Source organism: Condylura cristata, unplaced genomic scaffold, assembly GCF_000260355.1.
Source record: "Condylura cristata isolate star-nosed mole 26May11 unplaced genomic scaffold, ConCri1.0 scaffold00020, whole genome shotgun sequence".
Lineage (NCBI taxonomy): Eukaryota > Metazoa > Chordata > Mammalia > Eulipotyphla > Talpidae > Condylura > Condylura cristata.
In genome coordinates this window covers 27,535,912-27,558,249 of record NW_004567121.1, presented here as the reverse complement: position 1 = coordinate 27,558,249, position 22,338 = coordinate 27,535,912, and the positions used below count along the sequence as shown (strand labels likewise).

General features: G+C 38.4%; 2 protein-coding genes across 2 annotated transcripts in view; one reads left to right on the top strand and one right to left on the bottom strand.

Annotated features, from left to right (window-relative positions):
* The window catches only part of HADHA (hydroxyacyl-CoA dehydrogenase/3-ketoacyl-CoA thiolase/enoyl-CoA hydratase (trifunctional protein), alpha subunit), a 30,881-nt gene extending 24,554 nt beyond the window's left edge, over positions 1–6,327 (bottom strand). The window contains exons 1-4 of the mRNA XM_004686385.2: positions 6,147–6,327; positions 2,084–2,125; positions 1,632–1,702; positions 222–355 (exon numbers count right to left, since the gene is read on the bottom strand). Of these exons, the coding sequence (XP_004686442.1) occupies positions 222–355; positions 1,632–1,702; positions 2,084–2,125; positions 6,147–6,213 (314 nt within the window). The 5' untranslated portion in view covers positions 6,214–6,327. The remainder of the gene's footprint in view (positions 1–221; positions 356–1,631; positions 1,703–2,083; positions 2,126–6,146) is intronic.
* A 130-nt stretch (positions 6,328–6,457) lies between these two features.
* Positions 6,458–22,338, top strand: part of HADHB (hydroxyacyl-CoA dehydrogenase/3-ketoacyl-CoA thiolase/enoyl-CoA hydratase (trifunctional protein), beta subunit) — a 29,421-nt gene continuing 13,540 nt past the window's right edge. The window contains exons 1-6 of the mRNA XM_004686383.2: positions 6,458–6,580; positions 11,596–11,670; positions 11,772–11,816; positions 15,847–15,946; positions 16,574–16,618; positions 21,221–21,320. Coding sequence (XP_004686440.1) covers positions 11,604–11,670; positions 11,772–11,816; positions 15,847–15,946; positions 16,574–16,618; positions 21,221–21,320 — 357 coding nt within the window. The 5' untranslated portion in view covers positions 6,458–6,580; positions 11,596–11,603. The remainder of the gene's footprint in view (positions 6,581–11,595; positions 11,671–11,771; positions 11,817–15,846; positions 15,947–16,573; positions 16,619–21,220; positions 21,321–22,338) is intronic.

The following is a 22,338-nucleotide window of genomic DNA, read 5'->3' as shown; positions in this document are numbered from 1 at the left end:
ATTTAAAAGCTGTAATCAAATCTTTCCTTGAACTGCTTTCAATTTCTATAAGGAAAGGCTGTATTTAGTCTTATATGGTTTAAGAAACAAGCACTTCTACTTTATCATACTCATGTAAATTAAAAAAAACTTCCAGAGAATTTATTTAGGAGAATGACTAGATCTAAGAAGAATACTATTAGTCAACATAAAAAAGTGACTTCAAATGTCCTGAAACTTACTTGATATCAGCACCTGCAATGAAGCATCCAGGCTTTGATGAGATAAGGACAGCACTTCTGATTTGATCACTGGCCCAGATTTCATTCATTACTTCTACAAACTCTGACTGCAGTTCTTTATTCAGAGTATTTACCTGCCAGAGGTAAACACATGTATACAGACATATATAACTCTGGGAATTTAAATTTGAAGTACCACGTGTAGCATAACATGTGACTGTAAGAAATACATTTTCCCAGCGGAAATACACTCTTAGAAAAAAGGGAGATAGAGGAAAAAGGTCAAAACCCACAAGCATGCTCCTCAGGCAGCTTGTCAACTGTAAGCACATCTCCCTTTAAAAATAGTTCTATTCAAAGGAGGATTGCTCAGGGTCACATTCCTCAGAGTCTGAAGCATATGTAAGCTATAAATAAGTCTACAAACACTTATTGGCATGGGGAAAATGTGTATAACATTTGTAAAAAGAGGAATTAAAATGATACCTATAGTATCGTTTTATAGATATCATTTGTAAAATAGGATTAAATGTTGAAAGTGGTCATTTATTGATTTGGACTATGAATGATTGCTCAAAATTTTATAAGCAAATTTCCTACCAGAGGTATATGCTACTTGTGTTCAGGAAAAATGTTCTTAAGAAAATTCTGAAAAAAAGAAATCTAAATTTGATCCACTGGTCAGTGGTTCCAAGATTTACTCTAGGAAGGAAAAAGACTCTTATTTTCCCTAATCTGTGATAGGTTTGACTGCTGTCATCTAGGTCCTCCAATTTATCTGGGCATCTGTTACAATATTTCTGAAGCAGGAAACCTTAACACCAATTCCATGTGATTGGTGGGGTGGGGGTGGGGGGTGAAGCATGTATTCTTGTAGTAAAGCTCAAAAGACAAAAAACATACAAAAAAAGACTGAATTAATGCTGCATGCTTTGTTGAAGTTACCAGAAACAAATAAAGCTCCAATCTGAACAGAACTTGACTTCTAAAGTGTGACCTGCACGAGTCGTTCAGATCCCTCAGGAAGCTTAAGGGACAACCGCCCACTGTTGCGCCACTCAACGTACAACAAATAATGGCAGGTAGTGAAGAAAGCAGACTGAATAATCTCATATTTGAGGAATTCTGATTCTTACAACAAAGAGTGTATCTTGGTTCTCATCCACTAACTATAGTCTAACTAAAGGCTAGTGTTATCAGCCTTTGATATTAATCTCACAACTAAAGTTAACAAGGATCTCTGCTGCAGAAAACTGGCTTCTTTGGGCAGTTTGTCAAACTCTAACTATCAAAATTATAAGATCATATGATAAAATTATTGACAGATTGGTGAACTTATTTCTTTCTTATTAGGACTGCATTCAAGAATGTAGTTAGCAGAAATAAACCTCTGCACATTAAATGATGTACCTTTGAATTGGGTGAGTTAATTCGAACAACTGCCACATCCCCTTTGACTCCATAGTTAATATGGGTTCTGGCTAAAAAGAAAAGACACATTTATTTGTAAACATATTTATTGCTAAGTAAATCTAAAAAGCAATGCAAGCATGTCAATGAAAAACTAAACTTACGGGACCCTCCCGGGTGGTGCAATGGGTTAAAGGACAGCACTATAAAGCTATCCCGTAGCCACTATAGCACCAAATTTGATCCCCCACCTGGGAGCTGACCTATATGGCACAGCAGACCTCTCCTAATGCCCGCTGCTCCCCTCAGCAGTGTATTTCAGTACATCTGCCTGTTCTGTTCTCCACTCTATCTCTGGTGAACCCTTTCATCTCCGTGTACCTCTGGCTTGTACCCCAGTTCTTGTATGAACAAATAAATATTAAAAAAAAAAAAACTAAACCTAAACTTACCCCGCAAAGCAGAGGATCCTGTAAAGTTGCGGCAAATGTAACCTATAAGAAAAAGATATTTCAAAATTATTTTACAAAGCAAGAATTTCTGCAGTACCTTTTATACATAGCAAAGCTGAAACTGGTATAAACAAAAAACAAAATTAGAGCAATGTATTTAGGTCATTACTGAGATCACCACCCCATCTTTTTCATTTTGATTATGGGGTCACTTGATTATCTGAATGCTAGATGGATGATCAGTGTCCCACAAATGCCCATGTTCTCAGCAACTGCGCCTGTAGGGCTATGTGGCAAAGGAAGAAGGCTGCAAGTGGGAATGTTCTCTTCACCTTTCTTTCCACCCTTTCTACCCAGTTCTTTAAGAAAATGTCAGAAAAAGGTACAGAAAATAGTAATTTTGCACTAGTTTGAAAGTCTAAGCAGCATATTATTGTAAGAAGCAAACAGTATCAAGACCAGAGCAGGGTGCTCTTTGGTTTTGTCTGTATGTCTACTTCAGGCCATCAGAGCAAAGATAAAGGACCTGAGAGCCAGGACTTGGGTTCAGCCATCAAGTTTATCATTTACCAGTTCTATGACCAGGAGCAATTCTCTTGATACATGTCAGTGTTCTTTAAAGACAGTAATAAGAGTGATGTAATGATTATAAAAGTACATGTAAGCCAAAGTGCTACATCAAGGTAAATTAAGGTAGAAGGCAGTCATCTCCTCAATCCCACCATCTCTACTTCACCAATGGGAGACTGCCCTTCTCTGCTTTCCCATCTTTAATCTCAGTCCTTGCCTCTTACCTGCATCATGGTGCCAACATTTTCCCCAGCGGCACCTTGCAATTGTATCCATAAGGATCTTTCCCAGCTCTCCTCAAATGTTGATCTTTTATTATCCACTGTTTTGTTTTCTAATCATTCTAGCATCTGTGAACAGGTATTTTTCCCAACTAAACTGTAACCTCTTTTAACATATCCTTATGGTCATTCATTCAACAGAACTTAATTGTGGCCTCCAATTGCCATGTGCTGTTCTAGGTACCCGGAGTACATGTGGGTACTTGGTATGAACAGAAAGACAAAAATCTTTGTGGTGCTTATATCCTAAGGCTCTTTGGGAAGAAACAGTTTGTACTCAGTAGCAGTAAATGAAAAAGTAAAACAGACCTGGCATAAAAAGGAGTTTGCCCATAAAGAAAAATTTCCAGTTGGAAGGGAGCCAGGGAATAGCTAATTCTAACTAGAACAGGCTAAGATTAAAGTGGGAATGGACAGATTGGGAATGCAGGGTTGGGGAGATGGGGTTAAAAGACAGATAAAACCTGAGAAAAGTATATAAATAAGTATGTTAGAAGATAAATACTCTAAGCATAAACAAACAAAAGCTGAGGGGGGGCATCTGGGCATGTACTGCAACTTTAAAAACCAAATATCTGAGACAAGTTGGTGCTCATTAGCTTATAGTTTAAGTCATTTTAAACTCTTACCCATTAACCTACTTCTAAACAGACATTAAAACCTCTCCTTTAAATCAACAGAGCAAAAAAGAAAGAAAATCAGTAAATGTACAAACATATTTGAAAAAGAACTCCAAGACGCTGTAAAGTAAAACCAAGTTGGGGTGTAAGGCAGCTTTGCCTTTGGAATCTACCCTTGTCTGCTAGCTACTCAGTAGAGCTTACTTTGGAGCAGTTGGATGAACTTTAGCCTATATCTATTGTGCCAGCAGAGAGAGAAACCTTTCTCCTACTTTTTAGTCATATTAACAACTTAACTCATGAAAATAACTTTAAAGACCCATGGGTGGGGGGTATAGTTAGATTATGCTGACACAAATTGCAAATATGAAAATGTTACTCTGGTTGTAACAACCAATAGCATTTCTCAAGATTCAACTCTGAGGAAAAGGAGAGGATTAAGGAAATGAGAATCAAATTTAAATATGTATCATCTACTACCGTATTTGCCTTTAATCCATTTTTCATGAAACAATTTAACTCCTTATTTAATTAGGGATTTAGATGTAAAGGAGCGGAAATTAAACAAGATATTCTGGTCAATATATCACTTTCATTTGACAGCCACATTCTGAATGCTTAGAAGCTTAAAGCAAGAATGGGTTAAAACTTTAAGAACTACAAATGAGTTTCAAGAGATTTTAATCACCACATAGATAATCTCATCAAATGTTTGACAATACCTTGGACAGAACCTTTTGGGTTAAAGCACTAATCTGTTGAGTCTAAATGTCAGTCCAGGTATGCAGGTAATTTTAAATTCATTGTCAGACATTTTTTCCAAAATGTGTAGTTGTTATTAAAGGGCCAATAACCATAATGAGCTACATTTTCTTACTGGTGAAAAAAATGCAGTCTATATATTTACATGTATATATGTTTCCTTTTTTTTTTTAAAGGAAAACTAAGCTTGTGTTGTTTAACTGTACTTGTAAAATGTAGATATTACTTTAAAAATCCTCAAATATATAGAAGTCATTAGTTCTTTGGGGCTGGAAAGAGTTAATAATAATTCTTTGCATTTATACTGGGCACTTACTTTAGAAAACAAGCCTTTAGAATTAACAAGATGGTACTAACCCCCATTTCAAACGAGAAAAAAAGACACAGAAATTGATTGCCCAAGGTCACTGGAGGGTAAAAGGCAGTCAGATTTAAACCCAGAAGTCAGACTCCACATTAAATGCTTTTTATTGCCTTGTCATACTACTTTTCATGTGAAAGAAAATCCATTGTCTCAATAAATTCATTTTACAGATGAGAAAAATAAGGCTCACTGAAAGTGTTTGTCCAAAGTCACACAACTAGTGGCTAGGACCCAGGAGACCTGACTGCCTGGTTCAGTGTCAGGTTCAGTGCCTGCTAGTCCGTAAGAAGTACCTAAAAACCAATGCGAGGAAAGTTTAAAAAATAATACATTTAATTTTTTTTAAGTGTTGAGCCATACAGGTGGCAAAGAGGAAATAAAACTATTAAGTAACATGACCACAGTACTACCATAGGCATGAGTACTAAGAGAATGGGTGATTCATTTTTCTTAATTCTTTTTAATACTTCAATTTTTTGTAGTATCATCAATTGGAACACAGACATACAAGAGTCCTTTGGAAACTAAAAAAACTGGTCAAAATAAGAAAGAAAAAAAATTTCATCCAAAGCCAATTTTATATTAAAGATGCCAGCCACCTGCCTAAAAAGAGCACAGAGGTTCAGGAGGAGAAAGGCATGTTAATTTCTAATTAAGCAACCGGCATGAAATACAACATACAAAATCGCCATTTCACCTTAACAGAAGAAATGGAAAAATATCCTTGTTCTACAATCACCCACCTACACTCTCTCACTGCCAATTTGAAGAGGAAAAAAGAAAAAGCCAACGCAAATTAACGCGCGTGTCGTCAGCAACACGATTCGAACTACTTCTTAAAAGATTTTATTCCTTAAGACACAGGTGTTTGCGTATTTTTTGTCTCTTTCAGCAAGCTGCAGAATCTCCGCCCGAAACTTAACACACTATACATCCACACCGTGGTTACCGAGACTACAAGAGTTAATTTTCAAGAGACGTGCGGCAAAAATGATTTTGAGGCAAAGAAGCAGGGAGTGGCGGGTTGCAAAGTCGGTTAATTCCATCCGAGGAGGAACTAAGGCAGCTGTTAGGAGAAGGCACTTGCAGCCACACAAGTGGGAGGCTGGCCTGTCTCGGCCTCCAGGACCTCCCGATCTCGGACGGCCAGGTCCAAGGCCATCACTACACAAAACGAGACGGGCAGCGGTCCAGAAGGGCGATGCGAGGCGCGGCAAAGCGCCGGACTCTCGGGACGGGACTGGGGAACGCTCACAGCACCGCTGCGCCTGGGGTCGAGACGCGGCATCTCATTCCCGACCGCTGCACGGACGCCGCGGCCCCCGAGCAGCAACCCCCCCTGCACTTCAGGGCCGGTTCCCCGGGAGGGGCGGTGGCCAAGGGACGGGAAGGCGCGAGGTCGAGGTCACTCGGCTCTCCGCGGGACTTCTGTCCGCGGATCTGGGGCGCCCTCAGCCAAGCCTCACCTCGGCAGCGAAGCGTCCTGGAAGCAGCGAAGCGGCTGAGGCTGCCGATTGCCCGCGAGGCCACCATCTTGAGCGGGAGGACGAAAGTGCTAAGCGCTTCAAGCTGGGGTGGCCGGGCGGAGGACTCGTCTTCTTCTACTCTGGCCCCGGACAGGCGGCCGACTCACCGCCTGACTAAAATTCTCGTGCGGAGTCGCGTCAGGCCCCCGCGCTTCCGGGAAACGGGCGCCAGCGCCTCGGTCCCGTGGGAGGACCGCGCGGGTCGGGCGGGCTGAGCGCTGGACCTTCCAGTCAGGCGGCCGGCGGGCAGCCCGCGACTCCGCGGATGGGCGTGAGGGGGCCTTTCTGGGCAGGACCCGCCCCTGAGTCCCAACGAGTCTTGTCACTTGGACCCTAACTGTGTGGGCAGCCGGAGCCGTCTGGACGCACCTGAGGTGAGAGCGGGAGCCGTCCCACCCGTCCTTCCCCCCGGGATATGCCCGCGCGCCTGTCCCCCCCCGACCGCGGCGGTGCAGCGGCGGCCGCCCGCTCGGGAGAGCCGCGTTCCACGGAGCGGAAGGAGCGTCGCGGACGCGGGCGCCTGTCCCTGCGTGCGGGGCAGTAGCCGCTGGCGGTGTCTGTCCCTCGGGCCACGGCGTCTCCCGTCTGAATGTGTCACCCCAAGTGGGCGCGTTGGCCTGTGTGTGTTGGCTGAACGTGCCGGCCCGCACTGCAGCTTTTGTTGCTGTTGAACGTGTAGCCAGCCCAAAGCCGACAGATGCAGAACTGGGCCAGAGTTTCTCCCGCTCCTGCTGCCAGTGCAGGACTTGGCCCTGCGACCGTTGGGGACTCGAGTGTAGGAGGGGCGTAGGTGTCCCCCGTCAGCGCGGAGAGCCCATTTTGTCAGGGTTTTCTAACCCAAAAGGGGCCTGGCGGGCCTCTCGGCATGCCGTTCCTTCGTTTTTTCGGTGAAGCTCGGAAATCTGAGTGAGGGGTTGAGCCGGTGGCCACAGGTGCCAGACGCGTTACGAGAGCCCACGGTCACGAACTTCTAGTCCAGATCGCTGCATTCAAAGAGAACTGTCTTGGGGCAGGAAAGATGCTGACTCCTGGAATAAGGGAATTGATTACAAAAGGAAGAGGTGTTGAGGGCCCTCCAGGCACTTTGACAGCATCTCCGCCAATGTTCACACTTTATTTGCATTTTCTGGATGTGGTTGGGGAGGTTGGGAGAGTTTTGGCAAGTTTTCTCCAACGGGGCAAAGCTAGGATTCGGACATAAATCTGAGTCTGTACACCAGTTTGACTTCAGAGACAGAGGAAGCTGGAAGGGGCAGAGTAGAGTCACCCACGTTTTATAGATGAGGGTCCTAGGGCAGAGAATGGGTAAATCACTTGCTTAAGGTCATGTCACAAGGATGAAGTCAGGATTTGGATTTTGACAGTCAGACTTTACAATCTGCCTTCAGACTAATGAGGAATATGAAAATTGAGAGGTGGTTTTCTGTGTAAAGTTCAGGTCAAGTAGTGAGTCCTCCATCATTGTTAACACTCTAAAACCAGATGACTAACTAGCTCTTAATTTGTGAAAAGGATTCTTGATGCCCTACACGATCCTCCAAGCCATGAGATTTTTACAGTTCAAAGCTTGTCCCCACGCCATTGCTTTCTTGTGCACCTATTTTGTGCATTCATGATGGCAAACCTTTTCTCTAAATGGCCAGATAACAAGTCGTTCAGGCTTTGTAAACCCACTCTGAGTTTTGTCATTTATTCTGTTTTGCTCTACAACTCTTTAAAAATGTAACAAATGTAGTTAACCAGAAGCCCAAGGAATGTAGTTTGCTAACCCTTCATTTAGACCATCCTCTTAGCTTTTTGTTCCCTGTAGACTCAACGAAATGGTAAATTCTGTCAGGACAGAACAATTGCAATATTTCTTTGATCTTGGACACTTTAGTAAGTACATAGAAGGGGATGATGTCCATTTATACCACTGCCTGCTTTTAATAATAACAAACGTGTATTACCCTTAGTATGGATCAGGCACTGTTCTGAGTGCTTCACATATAGTAGTTCTAGTTCTTCCTCACAACAATCCTATGAGGAAGATACTGGAATTAATCTACATTTTATAGATGAGGGTCCTAGGGCAGAGAAAGGTTAAATCACTTGCTTAAGGTCATGTAACAAGGATGAAGTCAGGATTTGGATTTAGACAGTCTGACTTTACAATCTGCCCTCTTTTAACCATTACACTGTGTCTTAATGAGTTTTTAGAGCTGTTCCAGCTTGCTTAGCCCCTAGCCCATTCTTCTTTCCCCTTGCTCCTGGGTGCTTGCAACTTCACGGATCTTTTCATAGTTCCATACCCTACTCAAGTTTACCCTACCCTAGAGTCTCCAAGCTCCCCAAATCCTTGAGTCAAAATTTCTGGTTTCTAAAGCTTAGTGCAAACTCCTTTGCTTCCTATTTTCAAATCTTTACTTTTTATTACTTACTTATTGTTAAAGGAATATATATATATATATATATAATTTCCCAGCAGCTACAGATAAGTCTAAAATGCATTTATATTCCACCACCCAAAGATAACTACTGTTAACATTTGCTATGTATTTTTCTAGACATTGTTGATGCATTTTTATATATTTGTATAAGATTTTATTATATATAAATTCTAATAAAACTAGTTATAGTATACATAAATAAAATGCTTATTGTAAAAAAATAATTTCAGAAGGCAGAAGAATATAAAATGAAAACCCATCTATATTCTTTCCTCATATATAGTCAATTTTATGTACTTGCCTTGTTTTCTCTCTTTCTGTTATAAAATGGATGCTGTCCCGCAGCTTGCTTTTTCATTTAATATAGTGTCAGTATATACAGGTGATGAAGTATGTTTTATTTTGTTCCAAATTGCTAAACAGTATTCCATGGTGTGTGTGTGTGTGTATACTATAATTTCTTTAACCATTTCCTATTGATGTGCATTTAGATTAGTTCCTGTTTTCCACAAATGTAACCAGTACTGCAGTGAATATTTGGAGTATTTCTGTAGGCTAGAGCTCAATGTAGACTATAAATCAAAGACCATTAAGAAGAATTACTGGGCCCAGAATCCAGAATTCAAATTTTGATCGTTAAAAATTGCCTTCTAAAAAGGCCTTAGCAAGTTGTACTTCTATCAACTGTATATGGAATTGCCTACTTAGATTTATTCCTACTAGACTGGTATATCAATCACAATTTTAATATTTTCCTTTTCTGATAGTCACAAAATTTACCTTATTTTAATTAACTTTTTAAAATTGAGGTTGAACAGTTAAAATTCTGTTGTTTGACATTTTAATTTCTTATTTGACCTTTTGGTCATGTGTCAGGAAAGAACCTTTGGCTGCAAATAATAGAAAATTCTACTCGAATTTGTTTTGAGTGTAGAGCTTGGACTCAGAATGGAAAAATGCTACCAGAGGATGAGTTTCAGATATGATTTAATCGGACAGAGAACGCTATTGTTCTGGTTGGTTTAACCCCTAATGTTGGGTTGGATTCAATCCCATGTAAACCACATATAGCAACTACAGTAGGGAGCAAATTGAATATTGGGGTAAAAAACTAGAGATTTCATTACAGATTATTTCTCTTTTTCTGGAACTTGTAGAAGTTCTTCGTGGAATATGGGTATTAATACCCTTTGTTTTACATGTTAGAAATATTTCTCTGAATGTATTTGCCTTTAAAATTTATTTTAGTATATTTTTCTGTGTAGGTACTATAAACTTTTATATAATTAGGTATTTTTATTGTTCTTTTCTGCTATGGACTTGGGGTTTTATGCCATATGTTTGGGTTTATTCCTTTCCCCATTTTAGAAAGTATTATTGAAATACTTTCTAATGTCTTCTCCTAGTACTTTCATAGTTAAAAAAAAACTACATAAACACTTTGTAGATGAATCCATCTGAAATTTATTTGCACTTATGTTATGAGTTATGGATCTGAATTTTTTTCCAAATGGTTAGCCATTTCCCCAACAAATATATTGAATAATTCACCTTTTTCCTGCTTATTTGGAATGTTACTTTTATACACACTTAAATCATATGCAGCTGTGTATGCAAATTCTGATCTTGCTATATCCTATTCTGTTGACTAATTTTGTTTATATTTTTGTACCAGTGTTGCACTATTTATTACTGGTGATTTATAGAAATTTTTGATACCGGTCAGAGCAAAGTTTCCTTATCAACATTTTGTTGACTATTTTTAAGAATTTTATTTCAAGATGAACTTAAGGGAATTTGTATCCCAGACTTAAAGAGTACATATACAGTCTCTGGAAACAGTGGTAGCCATCTCATGGCCCAATTTGTGTTTCCCTGACCATAATTCCTTGAATATCCCTGGGCAGGGAGCCTTGAGCTTGGATTCTGCTTTCTCTTTCCAATACACGTATTTGGGAAATACAATTCTTTTTTACTTTCTTGAAACCACAAAACATCATCTTTTGAGCCAATGAAGACATAAGAGTAGTTAATCAAAGCTTTAATATAATCTATTACTATATGACAAATTATCCTCACATTTAGCAGTTTAAAACAGTAAGTGTTGTCTCCTGTAGTTTTTGAGGGTTAGAAATGTGGGGGTGACTTAGCTGGATGTTCTAACTTAGATTTGTCATGAAATTGTAGTCAGAATGTTGGCCAGGGCTGCAGCCATCTGAAACCTTGCCAGCGCTGGAGGCACGCTTCCAAACTGCACTGGCATCCTCACCCACATAGCTGGTAGCTGAAGATGCCAGTTCCTGTCCAGGTGCTTTTTGCTCAAGATGTGCTCTCTGGAGGCCAAGATGGAGCCGCAGTATCTCTTAATCTCAAAAGTGACATATAAGCACTTTAGACATAGTTCTGTTGTTTATACAGACCCAACTGTGGTACAGTGTGCGAGGGTTTGCGAGGGTTTCTACAGGAACATGACTACCAAGAGGTGGTTATTGGAGGCATCTTTGGCACTGGCCAACACATATCTTGCATTTCTTTTATGAATGAGACATAGTTGTAGTTTTGACAGTCAGTTGCCAATTTGAGATTGGACATCTCTTCGAATATTTAAGGGCCATTTGTATTTCCGAATACATGTGTCATGCCTTTTGTCCATTTTTTTTGCTTATTTGTAAGAACTCATTGCTTAGTGTGTATTCTTTCAAATACAAACATTCCACAAGGCACTCCGCACAATCATAATATAACCTTCAAAATCAGGAAGTTAACGTTAGTGGCCTTATGACCACTCCCAGCAGTCCTTTCACCCTAGATGAGAACACAAACTCTGCAGCTGGACAGTTGGTAATAGACTAAATTTTACAGTTTTTTATAGTATGTGGATGAAGTTATCAGAGGTCATAAACTATTAAGTCACAAATTATTCAAATAACCTAGGACATTTTTATTCTTTTTCTTTTTAGATTTCAGAATGACTTCCATCTTGACTTATACTTTTAAAAGTATTCCTACTACATCAAAATGGGCTTTGAGATTTTGTAAGTTTAATTTATTCTTTCTATTTTAAGATTTGATTTGATTTGTAAGCATCTTATATAGATTAGATTGATCTTTTAAAACACTTTATTTTGTTTTTCAGCTATAAGATCTCTGAGCTCTTCTTCCCAGCTACGAGCAGCCCCAGGTATAGTAATTTGTAAAGTAAACTTTTCTGATTTAAATGTTAGATTCTATATTTGTGAATTCGGAATAAAAACCAAAACTAATTTGCTTTCCCCTTATGAGTAACATGAATATCATTATTGCCTTCAAATTAAAAATATATAGGACCAATCAGTAATGACATTATATGATGTAAGGCTAGGCTCAAGGGTGTTAATAAGAGGTTGCTTCTGGGATTTGGAGCCTGGGAGAGTCAGGAACCTTACTCGTCAGTTTATTCACCCTCTGGCTGTCAGTCTTAGGGATGACTAGCTTACACTCTGGAGACCATTTTGCAGCCAAGAGTTAACTTTTAAAATTTGCAATTAGTGATTAGCTTTTGTTAATGGATATCTTCTTGTCCCACACAAAAGAGGACCTGTTCCTGAAATAGGATGACTAGGGAACTTGTTAGTAAAAGAAGATTGTTTAGTCAATATGAAAAGAAAATTTTTTATATGGTCATTCAGACCCTCAGTAAATTGGAATTTTTCACTATGAAACACATACTTTTGTGGAAATAAGTGTGTATCTTTACTGGTCATTGCTGAAAACAACTTGACAAATTCTTTATTTGCCTTACCTGGGTCCTATATTGACTAATCTGTGACTTCTGTTTTTTATTCTGTTCTGGTATTTCTCTTTGGTTAATAACTCCTTAGAAAAAGCACCTTACCAGGGCTCAGATGACTTCTGTTCTGTGCCAGTTTTTCCTTGCTAGACAATATCACCTTGAACTGGTCACTTTACTAAAAACCTCAAATAGTTATGAAGCAATTTAAAGTAGTTTGAAGACTGTAAGCTCAATATAAATGAAAGTGATTTTTGTGTTGTTTTACGTTTAATATATTCTTAGAGCTCTGTTGCTTAACCCCCCTAGAGAAGTTTCTTGTTCGATGTATATTCCCTGTGGTCTCTAAATTCTAATTGGAATATTGATTTGTATAACCTTACAAAAAAAGTTCATTTCTGTCTCATTTGACCTTTCCCCTAATTCCTGTGCTCACCCAGGGCTTGGCTTTTGCAGTTATACAAAGACCTAATTCTTGCCAAATGGGAGAAGGTCATACTGAATACCAATGAGGCAAAAGCATTCATAAGTTTAGAGTATTCTTTATTACACTATTTTTGTCTCCCCAACTATATTGTAAGCCTGGTGAAACTTAATTCTTTTCTAAAGCCGAGTGCCCTGTACTGTCCTCCAAGTGACTTGTGTTGACACTGATGCTGTACTGTGCACAGGCATATCATAAGACATGTCAGCTGATGGGGAGAGGAGGTGAGCGTGTGTTTGTTCTGAGCAGGCTTTAGGTAGCAATAACTTCATAACTAGTTTCTTTTGAAGTTCATATGACTACCCTTGCTTGGCAGAGCTAGTTGAGTGAAGGAATTAGAGATACAAGATTTATGGATGTTTTTAATCAGCTGATGGGCTGCAAATATAAATGTCTGATGGAAATTTTGAATGATTCAATGGTTATATTTATAATATACTTGTAAGTATGTATGCACATGTATATTTTATTCTTTCCATATAATGTGCAAGTCTTCATGGTTAGTGATCTTTTTTTAGTCCTTGATTTCCTTGAGTATTGAAACTTTTTACTGTCATGTTCTCCATGGTCCTCTCCTGTCTTGTTATCTCCTGATTCTCATGCAATTTTGCTTCAGTTCCTAAGACACAGAATGTGATTAGTTTGTCATTTGTAGGTAAGTTACATAGGGTACTGGTTATTTTTTTGTGATCCAGGATCATCCTGTATTTATTTTGGCTGTTGGTTTTGGGACACAGTGTGTTGGTCCCTTTGGTCGGGACTCTGAGTGTAGCAGTTTCCTTTTGAGGAGGAGGCAGTAGATGAACAGGCATTACAAAATACTCCTCTGCTTTTCTTCGGTAATCTAAACTTCAGCTATATCCACCTATACCTCACTTCTCCCCAGAAGTTTAGTTTTGTGTTACCTGTCACACACCCATGTGGGTGTCTCTCTACCTTCAAATTCGCCTGTCTAAAACTGCGGTCCTCTTTGTTCTGAAACCAGTTCTTAATTCTTTGTAGTCTAACTTGGTTTTCTTATCTAAGTCTCTATGCTTCCTTTATAATCCTGTTTTCCTTTCTTTCCACATTTGGCCATTAAGTCCCATTATAAAACTTCTTGTATTGATGTTGATCCCTTCCTTCCATTAACACTGAGATTCTTTAGTCTGACCTTTTTTTTTTTTTTTTTTAAGATTTATTTATTTATTTTGTAGAAGAACTGGGGTGTAGACCACAGATTTGGGGGGGGTGAGTGAGAGAATTCATCAGAGAGAAAGAGGGGAGCAAAACAGGTGGATTGACTGAAATACACCTGGCAACAGCAGGTGAGACAGAAGTCTGCAGCTCCATGTGGGTCAGTTTTCCTCAAATTGAGGCCACAGTGGGTGAGATTTAACCCTTAGGCCTCCAGGGCCCCTCCCATCTCCTGGATTTTCTGACATTTAGCACCACACATTTGAGTTTCCAACAATCGCCTCACTTATCTCCCTGCTGCCTGTATTTCCTCCACCAAGAAATCTCCAGTGAGATGCCAGATAAATCTTTGAGCCCCATCTTGACTCTTAGTTCTGGCAACTATTTCCTTTAGGTTGGTTATAGATATTCATCACAGATAATTATAATGTTAGTGATGTTAGTGGGGTAAAGTGATTATTAAAATTTTATTCCTAACAGCTTAGGATTTTTCTCTCTCTCTGATAATGAGTGAAAGTAGCAAGTGAATTTCAAAATTAACAACCAAAAAAAGATGAGATATATTTAGGTATACCAATACAAAAAGATCATCAAGCTATGTTGTCAGGTCAGAAAAGTGTACATAATAAGCTAAATGAATAGTTACATAAAGACAAGCTGAAAACTAACCCGTGATAGCTGACTACAGAACCAAGACACCAAAGAGGGAGGAGAAAAACCGGGAGGGAGGTTTTTCTCATCACCACAATGGTCTGTGGTGATGGAGTGTGGGCAGAGTCGGTGGTGGATGCACTGCTGTGGTGACACCTGATGGGGATACATACCCCAATGTTACCTCGATTAGTGAATAAGTAAGAAAAAGGGGGGAAAGGGTGTAATACACAGTTGTATACTTGTGCATACATTAAAAAAAAATTGGAATACATATACCAAATTAATAGTAAAGTACCTTTGAAAAAGAAATAGAGAGAAGGGATATAAAAAGAGTAGCTTTAGTTTTTATTTTCCATATTTTAGTATTGTTTACTTCTTTCACTGTTACATAAGCATATATTCACTTTTTACTTTTTTAACTTACAGCTAGAGGAAGGTTGTTCTTTTGATCTTAGAAAATAAGCAAATTGAGTCAGTCAGGAAGCATTCTCGGTTTTACAGACTGGCAATAGTCATTAATCAGATGGCTTTTATTTTTACACAGAAAGGCAAAAATACTAAATTATGTAAAGAGCAAAACAACATTTAGTTGTTACTAAAGGCAGACTTATGTGGATAATTGGTTAATTTCAGTTTGACAGTCAAACAGTTAAAGCAGTTTTGTTAATGGCACAAATACCTTCACCATTGAGTATGAGTACTCCCATTGTTGGTTATAATCTTCCTTTGTCTTAAATATGTATATTTGAAAACTTTTAAATACCAGTCAGTTGAAGTCACTTGTTAAGTGGCAGATGCCAGTCGGCACTAAATAATGTAATTCTTCTTGGACTGTTTACTTTAGAATGTAGGAGTTACCGCCTGTACATGTGCTGCGGTGGGAGCGAGCTGGGTGGGAGCGAGCTGGGAGACTGCATGGGCTGGACGCAGAGTCCCAGACTTAGGAAACACTAGCAATGATGGGAACCAATGAGGGGGGCCTCCGTGAACTTAAACAACAACAACAACAACAAAAAACCTCTAATCAGTAATCAGTACTACTTAAAAAATGTAGTCATTTTTTATAAAATGTAGTCACAAACAGGCTTCACTGTTTAGGCTGATAATTCTTTGTACTTTTTTTCAAAGCTGTCCAGACCAAATCAAAGAAGACATTAGCCAAATCCAATGTAAGGAATATCGTGGTAGTGGAAGGTGTCCGCACTCCATTTTTGCTGTCAGGCACATCGTAAGTATAAAATGACTGTGTTGTTTTCTGCCAGCTTTCTTGAGGTTTGAGTAGCAAAAGTTGCCTATGTGTAGGTTTTTGTTTAAAAGTACACAATGTGATGTATTTACATGTGTACACATTGTGAAAGGATTGCCACATTGAACTCATTAATGTGTGCATCACCCTACATAGTTTATTCCTTCTTTTAAGACACATTAGAAGTGATTTTTTAAATTATATATAATAGTTTATTTTTACATCATTTTGTGCATTTTTCTATCTCAGTTGCAATCCCCTTGGGCTTCCCATCACCAAATCACCCATGTGCCATCACCATAGTCCAGTGCATTTCCCTCCCCCTACTGTTTTTGATCCCATTCCCCATCCACCCCCACAAAATGTCTCTGGTATATAGCTGTTCATCATTATCATGATTTTTCTCGCCTGTTCTGTTACATTCCCTCTATGAGAGAAACCATCCGGTATTTTTCCTTTTCTTTCTGGCTTATTTCACTAAGCATGATCTTCAAAAGTGATGTTTTTAACTGTCACCCAGTAGATAGTACAATTGTTAGTCACACAGAATTTTCATAAAATTAATAAGGTGAAGGCTTTGTGTTTAAATTATTTATTTTCTCTCCCCAGATATAAAGATCTGATGCCACATGATGTAGCTAGAGCAGCACTTTTGTAAGTAAATGCAGTTCCATTTTAGTTCATTTTTTTCCCCCAATGCTTATTTACATCCCTCTGAACATATGAAAAATCTCTATTAGTTGGTTTGGCTTTCTTTTTTTTTTTTTTTTTTCATTTAAATTTCATTTATTTCATTGAAGTAACATTGTGTCTTAATATGTTTTAGGTATATTCATTGAGAATCAACATGTCTGTACTACACTAAGGTCACCACTAAGAGTCTATATCTGTCATTCATCATTATTAAGTTAATAACACTTTTCTCTAGTTCTTATGCTTAAAATAGTATGTTTGACAAAATTGCCCAGTCTTGGAAATATTAATTCTTATGTGATGAGAAAGAAACCACTGACTTTTACAAGATTTAGTTATTCATTTTAGCCATATGTGCTGTACAATTTCAGGTATCTGGTGAATGTCAGTGATCTTTATTTTTGTAGAATTGACAAGCTTTTGGCATGGCAGTATTCTTTTTTGAGACTGACTTGCCCTAAGTCATAAACTTTATGGGACAAGATTGATCAGGTAAATATAGTACATATTTTTGATGGTTATCATAAACAGGTACCTAATTAATACGTAAGGATAGTGAACAGTATTCAAATACTTATCTACAAAATAGAATGAAACCTGAAGTTTCATATGCAAAACAAGTGAAAACTAGATGTGGTTTCATGATGTTGAAGTGGGTGAATAAAATGACGAGAATCATAAACTGTGTGGCTGTTTCTGTGGAGAAAAATCATCTCACTAACTTTCCATTCATGTTTCACTGTGTGTCTTTAACCATAATCTCAGATTTTTCATGGTTTGAAAAGATCCTCTGTTTTCTGCTTATCTGCTTTTATTTCTTCTCTTCCTACTGGACTTAAGAATAAATGGGGAAAAATAAAAATAAAAAGGAAAAAAATCCACAGAAAACAAGCAAAAGAATAAACGAAAGTATAATTGCTTTTCTTTCGATCCATTTATGCTCCTTAATCTCATAATCACTTTCATTTCAAATTCAAAATACAGTGCTTTGGAAGTTTCATTTAATAGTGACTTTTCTAGGCTGACTCTGGTGGCCAAAGGGGTAAGAAAGTCTCAGTGCTATCACCACTATGGCCTGAGTTACATCCCCCGAGTTTGATCCCTGTCAGGGAGCTGACTCACATGGCACAGCAGACCTCTTCTGCTTTGTTTGCTGCTCGGTTTAGCAGTGTATTTTAGTAGATCTGTCTGATATGCTCCCCACTCTATTTCTGTTGAATACTCTCAACCTCTCCCACACTTCTCTCCCTCTACACCCCCCCCCACACACACACACCTCTGGCCTATACCCCAGTTCTTCTGCAAACACACACACACACACACACACACACACACAGACATTTCTCTTAATAAACATGAAATACACCAATCTGTTAGGTCATAGCCTTTTTGTATTCTACATCATTTGACACTATCAGCTCTATTTAAAATTCTCTTCCTTTGACTTCTTAATATTAAGCATTCATGCTTTTCCTCTCATCTCCTTACCGATTCTTCTTTACTTAAAGAAAAACTCTTTTCTCTTTTTTAAAATGTATTTTACAAGTTTTAGTTCTTAGAGCTTTGCATTTGTCTATATGCATATTTATCTTTAAAAATCTCATCATTTAGGGCCCTCCCCAGTGACACAGCGGGTTAAAGCACAGCATTGGGAGGCTGGGGCCCCTTCAGCATGAGTTCTATCCCTGCCCCGGGGGCGATCCATATGGCGCAGCAGGCCTCTCCTGGCCCGCCCCGTTGCTCCCCTCAGCACTGTGCTTCATCTGTGGGCCTGTTCTACTCCCCACTCTGTCTCTGGTGGGTCCTCTCACTGCCCCTGTGCCTCTGGCCTGTACCCCAGTTCTGTATACATAAATGAATAAAACTAACAAGCTCTAACATTTAAAAAAAAACTCATCATTTAATCATTCATTTTTTTAAACATTTATTTATTTATGCATCCAAGAATTGAGGTACAAGCCAGAGGTATGGAAGGTAAGAAGGACTCACCAGAGACAGAGTAGGGAGCACATCAGGTGGATCGTCTAAAATACACTGCTGAGGGGAACCATAGACAAGACAGGAGAGGTCTCTGTGTCATATGGGTCAGCTCCCTGGCTGGCTAGGGATTGAACTCATGCTGCAGTGGCTGGCAGTATGTTGATAGCACTGTCTTTATCCCCTGCACCACCAGGGAGGCCCCTAATCATGCATTTTTATGAAAACTCCCAAATCTTTAAATTTGACCTCTTTTCTTAGATACCAACAAACTCAACATGTCAAAAAATAAAAGTTATCTTTTCCTCAAAGCCAGCTTATTTTCCTGCATATGGTAACGTTGCTATTTCTTATTTTCAGACTAAGATTTGCAAGTTTTTACTCAATTTTTTAGTAGATGTGAAGTGTACAATAAAATTTAAAGGATTTAGTGAACACCTAAATATCCTCCATCTCTGTTTAAATAATTTTTGCCCTTCACACCGTATTTGCTCTATCTATATGGTTTGGAGCATTTGACAGTAAATTACAGACATCTTGATACTTCAACTGCAAATACTTCAGATTTTATCTCCTAAGAATAAGTACATTTTCAGGCCCTCCCTGGTGGTACAACAGGTTAAAATGCAGCACTACGAATCTAGCTGCAGCCATTTCACATGAGTTCTATCTCTGGCCAGACAGCTGACCCACATGGCGTGGCAGACCTCTCCTGGCCCGCCCACTGCCCCCCTCAGCAGTGTACTTTGTTGATCTGTCTGTTCTGTTCCCCACTCTGTCTGGTGAATCCTCTCATTGCCCCTGTACCTCTGGCCTGTATCCTAATCCTGTGTGCATAAATAAAAATTAATCTTTAAAAAAAAAAGAGAAAATAAGTACATTTTCCACTATACAGTATACCATGACTATGGTCATAATAAAAATTCCATGTAATTTCTGATTTCCTGTTCATAGTCAAATCCTCAGTTGTTCTAAGAATGTCTCTTCTTATAATAGTTTTTCCAAACTAGGACCTAGTTAAGGTTCATAGTAGAAATGGATATGTCTCTTAATCTTTTCTAATCTTCCTTCCTTCTTCATACTCTGTCCTTCCTTATCCTCTGTCCTTTTGTTCTCCCAGTGATATTGAGATGGGTGATTTTTTGAAAAGTCCAGGCTAGCTGTTCTATGTAATTATTCCCCACTGTGGAAGTTTTCTCATGCTGTTACTTAACTTTCCTTTATGAGTAGCCAGTAAACTGGAGGTTAGATCTAGAGATTTGGTTATATTTAGGTTAAAAGTTTTTTTGGTAAGAATGCTCATGAGCAAAGAGCAAGGTATGGCATCTTGTCAAGAGGCATGTGACCTGTGATGCTAAATCTGACCCTTGATCATGGTAGTGAGGTTGCCAGATCTATGATTACAAAAGTACCTTTTCCTCTTATAATTAGTAATCTGTTAAGTGATAACTTAGTACAAGGTCTTATTCTCCAACAAATCTTCGCCAAATGTTTTTACATTCATTGAAAATTTTTGCTTGAATCAGTTATTACATTAAAGATTACAGATTTGTGATTTTCCTGATTATGTTAGGCTGGTATTTTTCTATGGAGAGCAATTACTCTTTTTTCAATGTTGAGGTCTTAGGAATTTTACATATTTTGAGCCAAAGTTAGTCATTCTGCCTGAAGTTCAGATTATCCTATAATTTATCTGTGGGTGCTCCTTCAAGTTAGTCTCTGTGTCCCTTTTGTTTTTATTATAAATTTTTAAAGTATAATTTATATACAATAAAATGCACAGATTTTAAATATCTAGTTTGATGAGTTTTGACTCATCAGTGTATACATCCATGTTCCTGTTTGTTATATTGTCCCATGAGCCATTAAACGCTTTCTTATTTTTGACACAAAAAATGGAAAGTGCAATTTGTGCTTCTCCTGCTTTGGATCTAGTCTCAGTCATTTTTAAAAAGTGGCTTTAACAGAGAATGGCATTTCGAAACCAAATCATTCCTACTGGAGTGTTACTGCTTCTGGTTTATCAGTAGGTAGAACTAGAGAAATATATCATGTTCATATTGATATTCAAATTTAAATTTATTATACCTGCTGTTTTACTTACTTTGATTTTTATATTTGTCTCTTGTTTCTTTAGACTGAAAACTTTGTTTCCAACTATAACTTTGCTATGCTTACTATATATCTTTTGTCCTAGTCCAAATTATTTTTGTTTTTTCCATCCAAACTTTTCATTGCCAGTGAGCATCAAATGTTGACTTGGGGCAGGGGGGTTTGTCACATTGGATGGGATACATTTCCTTTATTGATGTAACATTGGTTTACAGCACTTTATATGATTAAGGGGAATAGGTTCGCACTTCCTCAGATGCATGATACCACCCTACCCTAATGTTGACTTTTAAAATCAGTCATCCATTTCTTCTTTGGTAAGGTGACACATACTTGTCAAATTAAGGGAAAGGTACAATTTCTGGCTCTTTGAATTTACAGTTAACCTTTTAAAAGGAGAATAGTGTTTTATGTGATGATTTATGGCACTCCCTCCATGTGTGAAATGTTTTTTTCTTTGAATTTCATTTTCAGGGGTTTGCTGCATCGGACCAGTGTCCCAAAGGACATTGTTGATTATATCATCTTTGGCACAGTTATACAGGAAGTGAAAACAAGCAATGTGGCTAGAGAGGTAAGATAAACTTTGTACTGCTTAAAAGATTGATGGGAGATGGCACATATACACAATGGAATATTACTCAGCAGCCAAAAAAGAGAAACACATGTCTTTTGCAGCAACTGGATGGAGCTGGAAAAGATCATCCTTAGTGAGATAAACCAGAAAAAGAAAGAAAAATACCGGATGGTTTCACTCATAGCAGGAGTATAATGGACCAGGCGAGAAAATAACAAAAATAATGAACGACCATATACCAGAGACATTTTGTGGGGGTGGAGTGGGGAATGGGATCAAAAACGGGGGGGAAGGGAGGGAAATGCATGGGACTATGGTGGTGGCACACGGGTGATTTGGTGATGGGAAACCCGCGGGGATTACAATCGAGGTGGAAAAGAAAAAAATGTGCAAAATGATGTAAAAATAAACTTTTATAAAAAAGTAAAAAAAAAAAGAAAAAGGAAACATAATAAATGAATTGGAAACTTCAAAAAAAAAAGATTGATGGGAGAATCAATCTAAATTTCATTTAATAGAATTTACTGTTTTAAAACTATTAAAGTCCTTTGTTATATTTGACTTAAAATATGATTTTATAACTTGAATAATGAATATCACTTATATTTAGAAGACTTATACTACAACTAAAAGGACACACACTATACTAGATTCATACTGTACTACAAATCAAATCAGCTGTTTGAGCTGGTTTTTTGTTAATTTGTCTCTCTTACATTAGAGACAGATAAGAGATTTTAGCAAAGTGTGACTAATAGGACTTTTGGTAATGTTACATACCATGGCTTCTAATTAACTTCAAATTTCAGCATTTCAAAAAGAACTTATTTTAAACATGGGTTTTATTGGAAGTAACCTTTATTATTCATTTGTTCCCATTGACTAGAGTGCATGTAGGGCAGTTTTTTTTAGACTGTTCCACAGGCGCTTACTTTTACCCCAGTTGGCATCGCTCCATGTAGTGTTTATTGGCAACTAAGATAATAACAGGCCTCGGAATGGCTGTGACATGTCC